The following is a 10431-nucleotide window of genomic DNA, read 5'->3' on the forward strand; positions in this document are numbered from 1 at the left end:
TAAACAGGAATAAATTTTAAAATACACCCATGAGGTGTACAAGATACCATAATAGCTGCTATAGGGGAACATACAAGACTTTTCCTTTAAGGAATTTAAAATCTAGACCTATATCATAAAATGTTAAACACCAATACAAGAATTAAATTAAAATTCCAGGAACTCATTTTAAAAGCCTACAGATATACCAAAGAATGGTTTAACTTCCTTAATCTTTCTGCTTAACAAATTTACATTTTTCAATAGTATACTATATTCATGAACACATGTAATATTTAATTGCTAAAATTTTCCACTGCAGTTAACTATTTCTGCAGGAAGTAATGCTTATTTAACAGCAAAAAAAAAAAAAAAAAAGCACATGAGGTTGAAGTACTAACATAAAACGCACAACAATATACTGGACTAACCATGTGTATTTTGGATCATTATATTGGACCTGCTCTTCAGCTCCACTTTAGCCAAATTCTCTGCTCCTACCATTATTCATCACCAAAAGACATCCTCTAATGGCAGGGATTTCAGGCACATCACGACAGTCAACCACGAAGGGCCCTCTCACCTTGCACATTTGCTCTCATGAGAGCTTCTGCCTGCACCAAATTGATGGATATGACCAGGTATCTCAGAGATAATTCATTTGGTGGAATCCATGTTATTTTCAGCTAAATTGATGAAACTGACTGATGGCTTTGTAATCACTGAAAAAATCTTTATTAAAAAAATTAGTTTGACTTTTTGTACCTGAAAACATTGGCTAAATAACTAATCTTTCCATTTTCCCACCAATTATTTTGACATCTTTTCAATGCAGTCAGAAGATAAATGCTACCCAATTTCCTTGTTATTAATCTTTCTTGGCCTCTCTGTCAGGATGTGGATGTAAATATCAGTTTGTACAAAATGGAGCTAGTTGGACATGCTTAATTTTTATGAGGCTAAGGACATAAATTTCTTGCATTAGTTCTTTTTTCAATTAGGGTAAAACACTTTTCAATATTTCCTAGGAATTAGTGACTTGCTTGCTGCTGTATTAGTTAAGGTAACGCTAGCTTCTGTTACAGGTAACCCCCAAATCTCAGCAACTTAATCGAATGGAAGTTTATTTCTCATTCACATAAAGATAATCACTGGTGGGGTCCCAGGCTCATGGAGGCTTCACCAGCCGGCAGATGAGGAAAGACAGACAGCAAAGACAATTAGACCAGCAGCTTTTATAAGCCCCGTCTGGGAATGACACACAGCACTTTCAGCCACATTCCACTGACCAGAACATAGGCATGTGGTCTTACAGAGCTGCAGGAAGTGAGGAGGTGCCCTCTGGCAGGGTGGCTTCTTTCCAACAACTCTACACCATGGAAGGGAAGTGAAAACTTTTTGGGTGAAAGGACAGCTAGCCATCTCTGCTACAGTTGTTAAATCCTGGGAAAGTATATTTTAGAAAGAGTGACCTCTGACCGGGTCTTTTTAAATAAATATTTTATAAAGCTTACCTAAAGTGACTGATTTCAGTAAAACAAATTAAATCAATATCTATTGATCAATCACCTACTATGTGTAAGTCTCTTGAGAAATCCTGTGGAAAAGTTGGGGGTGGTGTGGATACCAAGATGAAGGAAACATGGTCTTTCTCTCCATGAAGTATGACAAGGCAATGAACTTTTGTGTATATTATATACAGTCCATAAGATGTAATTTAGACCATAATTTTACTTCTAGAAGAAAAAAAGAAAAATGTTTGCAACGAGAATATTTGTTTTATTTTCTGATTCAATATTTTCACTGTAGGAAAATTTGGAAATTACAAAAAGGTACAAATCAGTAATAAACCTTTAAATGTCCCTAATCCTATCACACAGGTAATCACTGTGAACACTTTTCCTGTTGATATTATACACACATATGCATATTTTTAAAATTATTTTATGAAGGTAAATTTCAAAGCACCGAATTTAAAAACACCAGTTGACCTGTACTCAACATGTTTATAATCATGAAGAAATTCGAGTGAGCATGCCAATAAACTGTTTTTCTTTGCTGGTGTCTGGGACATCAAGGTTCATGATTTATCATTAAAAGAGAGGGGGGTGGGGCAGGACGAACAGTTACATCAACTTTTAAGCATCTAACAAATAAATAAAAACATATTGCTGCAAAAACAAGCACCATAAAAATGCATTGAAATCCCCTATATTTATTTCACATACGGCACGAGCAAGGACCACAAGAATACGTCCTGGAAGAAACAGCTGACAAGGGCTGGGAGTATGAGGAGAACTTTTCCGGCAGTCATAATGGTCCAAAGACAATTGGGCTCAGCCAGGAGCTCTCCATCACTGGAGGTGTTGGAGGACAGGCTGATAGATCTCTACTTCGGAATGTCAAAGAGGGGATCCATGCATTGGACACGAGATAGAGAGGTACCCTAAAGTCCTTTCCCACCTAGGGAGCATAGGTACTACCACATGTAGGGACACATGCAGGGTCCCTGCAGGAGCAGCTCTGGAGCAGACCTTATTTGAGCTGTTTGGGATTATACATCTTGTGATAAAATTAACCCACCAGAAGACCTCCTAGTTAGCTGGTAGGCCTGAAACAGGGCTTTCTTAGCAGGAAGAAGGAGGCAGTAAGGAGTTAACTGCATCACCGTTGGCATTCCCGAGACACCCCGAGACTCAAATGGAGAATAGCAGTGGAGGAGAAGGTGGGAAGTAGAAGCAGAGAACCGGGCAGGGAGATGTCCCAAGAGTCACAGGAAAGTGGCAGGAGCCACAGGTATTTTTTCAGGAGGCTCAGAAGTAACCCCAATGCCCTGTAAAGACCATCAAGTCTTTATTTCTCTGTTTGGCAGCCATCCTCCTCTACCTCCACCCGCTCTTATTTCAGGTCTGGCGGTAGCAAAATGGACCAAATTCATCTCGGTCCTTTCCAGTTTGGGCCATGGAGACACAGCTGATACTGTACAGCAGGCATTTTTACAAAAAGATAGCTCTCTGCCATATCTCTGATTCTCATTCAGTCCAAAGCTGAATCTTCTGACTGCTCTGATCAGAGCAGAGGAACTCTAACTCTGAATAGAAAGAGAAAAACACGGTCAGTGAATTGTGCCACGACTGCGCAAAATCACATAGCTAGGCGCAGCACTTCGACTTAATTGTCCATTGACGTTATAGAGTTTGTTCACCTCCCCCTCTTCTCCTCTCCTCAGTCAATTCACCTTAGCTGTTTTGAAAACAAAACAAAATTCCATTCTGGCTTTGAAATAAAATTGCAGCATAAACAATTGGTAGGTGTGTTTCCAAGTGGCTTGAGTGAAGTGCCACAGAGTAAGTAGGCGACCACCGAGGTTGCTAAAAAATTTCCTGTCCTGACCAGGGTTGCGTTTCTGGAGAATATTTAACAGGGAGGGTTTTAATGCTTCTAAAGATGTTGAAACTAAAGAACAAATATTGATCCAGAGAGCACCACAACTCCCCTGAAAGAGGGTAAAAGACGTCCTTTATAAAATGAAAAACTACTTGGCGGGAACAGTCCCAGACCGCTGCACAAGTAGCCCTCAGAGGGCCGAGGGGCCAGGTGGGCACGGCCAGGCCCGGGCACTAACGCACCGGGCAGCACCGCAGATGCCCCTCGCTCTGGGAGGCCACGGTCTTCCCGCCAGGCCGACCTGAGCCTCCGGCCAGAGCAACTGGGCCCCGAGGCCACCCCAGGCCGCAGCTGGCGGCCGCTGGCACCCGTGTCGGGTAAACTAGGCCAGGGCTGGTTCCCGCGGCTCGCCGCCGCCGGAGAGTTGGGCTCCGCCGAGGCCACCCCGCGCGGCAGCTCCACAAGCCCCGGGCGGCGCTGGAGGTGAGGCTCTCGCCCAAAGGCACCCTCCCCGCGCCCGGGCGGCGGTGAGTCAGGGCGCGTTATGCAAGTCCTGGCCCGCCGGCCCCGGCGCCTCCCCCTCAGTCTTTCATCCCGCGCCGTTACGAAAGCGCGACCCCCCTCCCCCCGGAGCTTTATATAATGCGGCCGGGCGGCCCCCGCTCGCCTCCCTAGCTCCACGCGCGCCCGGACCCGCGACCAGGCTTGAGCGCAGCTCCCGACCGTGAGCGGCGGCCCGGCGGGACCGGGGGGCCGGCGCGGGAAGGATGGGGGGCCGGGATGAACGGGATGGGGGTACGGGGGCAGGAGGGATGGGGGACCGGGGGCCGGCGGGATGAGGGCTCGGCGCAGGCGGGATGGGGTCTAGGGACCGGCAGTGGCGGGTCGGCTGGTCCGGCCGCCAGGCGCTCACGGCGCGCGGTTCCCGCAGGGCGGACTCCCGAGCAAGATGGAGTGGGTGTGGGCGCTGGTGCTACTGGCGGCGCTGGGCAGCGCCCGGGCGGAGCGCGACTGCCGGGTGAGCAGCTTCCGAGTCAAGGAGAACTTCGACAAGGCTCGCGTGGGTATCTGCGTCCCGGATGCCCCGCGTTCCCCTTTACCGGCGGCCGGCCGTGCGCTCCCGGACACCAAACGCTGCTCTACTCTCTTCCCCAGTTCTCCGGCACCTGGTACGCCATGGCCAAGAAGGACCCCAAGGGCCTCTTTCTGCAGGACAACATCGTCGCCCAGTTCATGAACGAGAATGGCCACATGACAGCCACGGCCAAGGGCCGAGTCCGTCTCTTTAAGTCAGTGACCTCTGGGGGGCTGCGCTCTTTGCGCTGCAGGGTCCCCCGGGCTGAGCGCCAAACCCTGTTTGGGGAGGGACGGGAGCACCCGGGGTGGGATGCAGGGAGCCCTTCGCCCAGCCTGGCTCATGATCCCCTTGGCTTCTGCAGTAATTGGGACCTGTGCGCAGACATGCTGGGCACCTTCACAGACACCGAGGACCCTGCCAAGTTCAAGATGAAGTACTGGGGCGTAGCGTCCTTTCTCCAGAAAGGAAGTAAGTAGTCGGCTTAGTGGGACTGTCTTGGGGGATGGGAGACATACCTAGCCAAAAGGCTGGGTTTCTCCTCCAGTGGCACCCTTGGGAAGAACGGTCTGTAAGCAACCAGAACTCTCAGCAGGGCTTAAAGCTAGAGGGGTGAAATTGCAAGTAGCCAGGCCCCTTCACTGCGCCCACCCCATCCCCCAGCTCAAAAACCTGGCCCAAGCTCAAAAGGCTCTTGGGCCTGTCACGTGACCTCCTCCTGCCATTTACCCATACGGCCAGGCCAGTGTGCCAGGGGGTGTGGCCTTCTCCATGCTTAGACCACCCACCTCCTCAAGACCCAACTCGCATCACCACCCAACCTGGTTTTGCATTTCCTCCATTTCTTTAGGCTGAATCCCTGAAACTGCTTGACTACTAGGGGCCCAGCAGAGGCTCAGAGACTCTCATCCAAGGACGTAGGGAGCATTTATGCACAGGGTTGACTCACTCCAAGGTGCCCTACCTGCCGATGCTGAGATTCTGAGCCAGGCACAGTGCTCTGGGTGACAGTGACCTCTTCCCTTTCTCCCAAGCCCTGAAACTCATATGGGGGGCAGGGTGTTAAGGACTCTCAGAAGAGCATCCTAAACTTCAGCCTGATGTAGATGTTCGAGAGCATACATGTACAAGCTCTTTCTACTTTTTCCTCATTTCTCCTAAGTTTCAAATCTGCAGTCTGCTTGGTACCTAGAGAGTAATGCAGGCCACGGGGGACATATCATGGAACCATAGAGACAGAGAGTTAACACTGTGAAGGGGGTTCAACATGCAGATGAATAAACTGAGGTCAAGAGAAGGTAGTGCTTTGTCCAAGGTCATGCAACAAGTTTGTGAGAGCCAGTGTCAGAAGCCAGGGGTTCCAGCTCCCAGGTCAGGATTAGGTGGCCCTGAACAGCAGGGACTCCTAATACAAACCAGCTTCTACAATTTTACAGAATACTGTTGGAACTCTCCTGGGAGACAGGCCCCAGAGGGCTGTTCAGGGGGACTCTTAGCTTGGTGAGCCAGGGCAGAAATGTCCTTTCATGTAGCCCATCTACACGGGGCACGCACTCCTTGACTTCCTCTACAGCTGTGTTAGATGAACTTTTACTTTTTTTTTTATCGAATTGCATCTTCAGTATTGATTTACACTGTACATATGGAGTTGCTATTCAATGAGGGGAAAAAAGCTTTTATCCTTAGAGGTAATAAAAATTTTTTCAAATAACGCAGCAAAACTTCCTAAAGTGATCCATTTAGAGTAAAAGATAAACTTTTCTGATAATGGATTACAAAAATCAGTACCACGGGCCCCAAGGTTACTAATTTTTAGAATCTGCATCTTATCAAACAGATGAGCATGGCCACCGCTGAGCAGTCGTATGTCTGCCCCTGACCCCCACATCCCGGTGTCTGACACATTCCCCATGGGAAAGCCTGGGAGGTTCAGGGGTGGCTCAGTCTTCCTCCTGGTGGGCCTGCAGTGAGCTGAAGAGGGGGCTCACCACCCACCGCTGTGCAGCTCTCCTACAGGGCATGGGTTTGGGCTGAGCCCCTTCTAGGCAGGGACTCCCAGGGTTCTCAGAGCCAAGAGGCACACCCAGAGGTGACTTAGGCAAGGATTAGCGATCTCCCTTACACCCTTAATGCTGGGGGATCCAAGTTCCCCTGCATTCCTGCAGCACAGAACATGACATAGAGCAGAGATCATCACTTGCCTCATGACCTGGGTGTGAAATGGAGACACAGAGGCTTTGCGTTTCTTGTTTCCTATCCCCTGTTGCCCCCAGTTTATTTATCGCCTGGAGACAGTGTGGTGCAGAGGTTAGGTATGGGGGCTCCAGAGTCAGATTGAAACTCAGTTCTGTCCTGCTCTTTGTGATCCTGGGTGAATTACTTAATTTCTCTGTGCCTCAGTTTCCTTATCTGGAAAATGGGGATGATAGTGTGCACTTTCAGGTCGTTGTGAAAAATAATTGAGAAAGCACAGAAAGTGTCCACACACTGAATGACACATAACTAAGTGCTCAGAAAGTCTTGGTCATGGTTATACATCAACAAGAATGTTAAGCAGAGATGTGACACGTTTTACCAAATGTGAGGTGTTTGGATATCCACATTGTTGTTTCTCCATGGCAAACCTCTCACATACATTCTTACTAACGTGGTTTCCCCATCCTGTCTTTATTGACGTTAGGACCACCTTTGTTTACACTTATGCTTCATGGCTTACATCCCAGTCTTAGGAAGAAATATAGTGTAAATTCTTCAAGGGCTCAGCTCTGCCTCTGTCAGGCGAGCTCTGAAGAGTATGAGCTCTAAGAAAGAATCTCTGATGTCAGAGGGTAGGCATCTTCTGCCCTCAAGGCAGAACCTACCCTCTTTTGCCAGCTTGGAGAAGTGAGTCAGGTTACTAAGCCAGAATTAGGATGGAGCCAGAAAAGCTGTGAACCAGATCATGCAGTGGACTGAGAGGCAGGAGAGCAGTGTGGATAGTGAGAGGACCGGGAACTAGCTGATACGGATCAGTGCCAAAGATTCATCCTGCTGTCGGGGGGTAACATACGTTGGTGGCCGTCAATATCAGCCGCAAAGGCACAAGATATTGTCAGAGGGTAGATGGAGGAGACATCAGTAGAAAGGTCTAGTCTGTGGTTTTGATGGGTCCACATTCTCGGTTGTTCTTTGGAAAGATACGATCACATTTATTATCAGGGAGAGAAAGAATTATGAAAGTGAATGAGGTTCCCCCCACCACTGACTCCAGGATTTTTTCCTGTAAAGGACAAGATCCTTTCTCATGGTCCCAATTTTCTAAGAGCTGTCAGAATTCTCTGTAGTCTCCTGCTTCCTAACTCCTGAATCCAGTTTTGGGAAGTGGCTGGTTTCTGGGGCCAGGCAGTAAGTTTCCCTGACATCTGAGTGGCGGAGGGAGATGCAGTGGCCCCGTGGCTTTCTGCCTTGCAGACGATGACCACTGGATCATTGACACGGACTACGACACCTATGCTGTGCAGTACTCCTGCCGCCTCCTGAACTTCGATGGCACCTGCGCCGACAGCTACTCCTTCGTGTTCGCCCGTGACCTGAACGGCTTTTCCCCGGAGGTGCAGAAAATCGTGAGGCAGAGGCAGGAGGAGCTGTGCCTGGCCAGGCAGTACCGGCTGATCGTTCACAATGGTGAGTGGTGTGTGGGAACAGGGCACTGGCTGCTCGCCCTTAAGGGTCCCTGGGTCTGCGTGCCCTGAGATGCATTTCATCTGCATGCAAGAGAAACCAGGGAGTCTTGGGAGCCCCCTCTGAGCCCAAGTCTTCGTCCCTCTTGACCAGATCTTTCACTAGCCTTATCATGGGGCTGATGCAGAAGGAGTGGGCAAAAGCCTTTTTTCCAAAACCTTGGCACTTTTAATTAAGTAAAACTGCAGGGGACAGCCTCTTCCTTTTTATCTGCTACCTTAGGCCCAGTCTGTGGTCACATGATTTTGCTCCTGGCTGCACTACCCCAAAAACCATTTTGACTAGATTAATATTGTCTGGGGAATTGAGTGGCCCCAGTGAAGAGCTGGGCATTGAATGTGGCCATTGGTGTAAAAACAACTTAAAGAGAGACATCACCATAGCAAGTTCAAAAGAGAGTGATTTCAACAAATGCTCTTTTTCTAATATGGAACTAAATATCCAATAAGTTGACCAGCTGGTTTTCCTCACTTATGTTTTTTTGAGATCCCCTGGAACACCCATTGAATCTTTTTACGGATACTACTCTTGTCTGATCTTGATTTAAAAACCAGTAATATTCTGGAGGAAAGTGCACATTTTATTTTGAATAGACACTCACTCTCATGGGAAACTGGGTTTCAAAATCCAAATAGGGTAATGCTAAATTGTAGGGGAAAAAAGAGAACAAAACTGAACTTCTCTGTTGGTCATCTAACTAGCTAACCCACACTACACCAAACAGATATGAATGCAGACCAAACAAGTAAATAAATAAGATTTTGATGTTTCACCCAGGGGCAGCTTAAGTGTAGGGCAGGATTTCACCCCAGCCAGGCTCCACACCAAGCCCTTTGCCTGCCTTATCTCACTTAATCCTGGAGACACCTCATGAAGTAGGTATTCTCATTACCCACATTCTACAAGATGAGAAAACAGAGGCTAAGAAAGATTACGAAGGTTGCCCAAGATCTTCAATAGATAGCTGAGTTGGATGCAAACCAAAGTGGTTTTGTGACTCTGAAGCCCCTTGTGGCACCACCTGGTGACATATGACACAGGACACGGTGAACACTCTATAAAACTGCTAACAGAATAGCTGAGGTCAGGCTGACTTGGCCCTCACTTCCTGAAACAGGAGGACATACCCACATCCCTGTGAAATGCAGTGAGGCAAATTTAAGACAAATAAAAAAACAGCACTTTGATACGGGAGATCCTATGCTCTGGGGCCCACCCCATCACCCCCAGAGAAATTCAGAGGGTTTCAGAAAGCCTTGAAGATGTTTATGAATTAGAGCCACATCTAGCTATAACCTTACAAGAAGCATTTGAACAAAGCCGAGCCCTAAGGTCATCGAATATTCACTCTCTACATTTAACACCAGCTCCATATTTCTGTCATTAATATCTTTGTTTTCTACATTTCAGGTTACTGTGATGGCGAATCAGAATGAAATATTTTGTAGCAACATGGAGGGTGTCGTTTCATTAGGAAACTTCCCATTAACTCACTCAGCCTTCAACTCTTAGAGTTTAGTTTGCACCGCTCTCTTCCCCTCCCCTCCCCTCCCCTCCCCTCCCCTCCCCTCCCCTCCCCTCCCCTCCCCTCCCCTGCGTAAACATAAAACATTCAGTACACGTAAAAATATATGTGGGGATAAGTGAATCTCTTTGCACTCAAATGTCTGTGTTCCCTGGAGTTTTCTAAGGAATCATTTGAGGATTAGGACTCCAGACGCTGATTTATTAAAATATGTATAGTTACCTATTTCCTATGATTTGGGTTTTTATTTGTGTTCGCGTCTGTGTTGAAGCACGAAGTTCTGCAGGTGGCTGGGTGGGATGCACTTTTTATGTACCGCGAGGGGTTCTTCTCTCGTGGCTCTTTATGACCTTCGGCCTGTTCTAGTGCCTAACCTCCATTATTAATGAATGTGGCTTCTCTTAACCTCCTGAAAAAGGCATTTCCCCATTAACCCAGGAAGGCCTTAACTACTGAGGCCAAAAGAGGTGAGTGTAGGTTAGGCCAGGCCAGTGACCCCAGCCTCAGGCAGCCCCAGGCCCTTGAGGCGGGCGGGGTGGCGGGCTTACCCCCAGCTGGTCTGAGACGCTGAGAGGCATGGGTTGGGGTGAGCTCTAAGAAACGCCCCCCAGCCCTTCATTGTCTCTGGCACCTAATTCACTTCTTATTTCAGGTGTGGGCAACAGGTTGCAGGAGAAGAGGCCATGGGCTTCCCTGGGGGAATCAGGAGGTGGATCATGGCGCCCCTACCTAGAGTGTGCGGGAA

At 48.1% G+C, this 10431-nt stretch overlaps 1 protein-coding gene across 1 annotated transcript; it reads left to right on the forward strand.

The window, feature by feature from the left end:
- The first annotated feature begins 3945 nt into the window (after positions 1 to 3945).
- RBP4 (retinol binding protein 4) lies at positions 3946 to 9912 on the forward strand. Its single transcript, XM_036829616.1, has 6 exons — positions 3946 to 4090; positions 4298 to 4426; positions 4522 to 4655; positions 4806 to 4912; positions 7892 to 8104; positions 9572 to 9912. The coding sequence occupies exons 2-6, from the start codon at positions 4316 to 4318 to the stop codon at positions 9595 to 9597; spliced, it is 591 nt and encodes a 196-aa protein (XP_036685511.1). The 5' UTR covers positions 3946 to 4090; positions 4298 to 4315; the 3' UTR covers positions 9598 to 9912.
- Positions 9913 to 10431: the final 519 nt, after the last annotated feature.

Source organism: Balaenoptera musculus, chromosome 16 (assembly GCF_009873245.2).
Source record: "Balaenoptera musculus isolate JJ_BM4_2016_0621 chromosome 16, mBalMus1.pri.v3, whole genome shotgun sequence".
NCBI classification, from domain to species: Eukaryota; Metazoa; Chordata; class Mammalia; order Artiodactyla; family Balaenopteridae; genus Balaenoptera; species Balaenoptera musculus.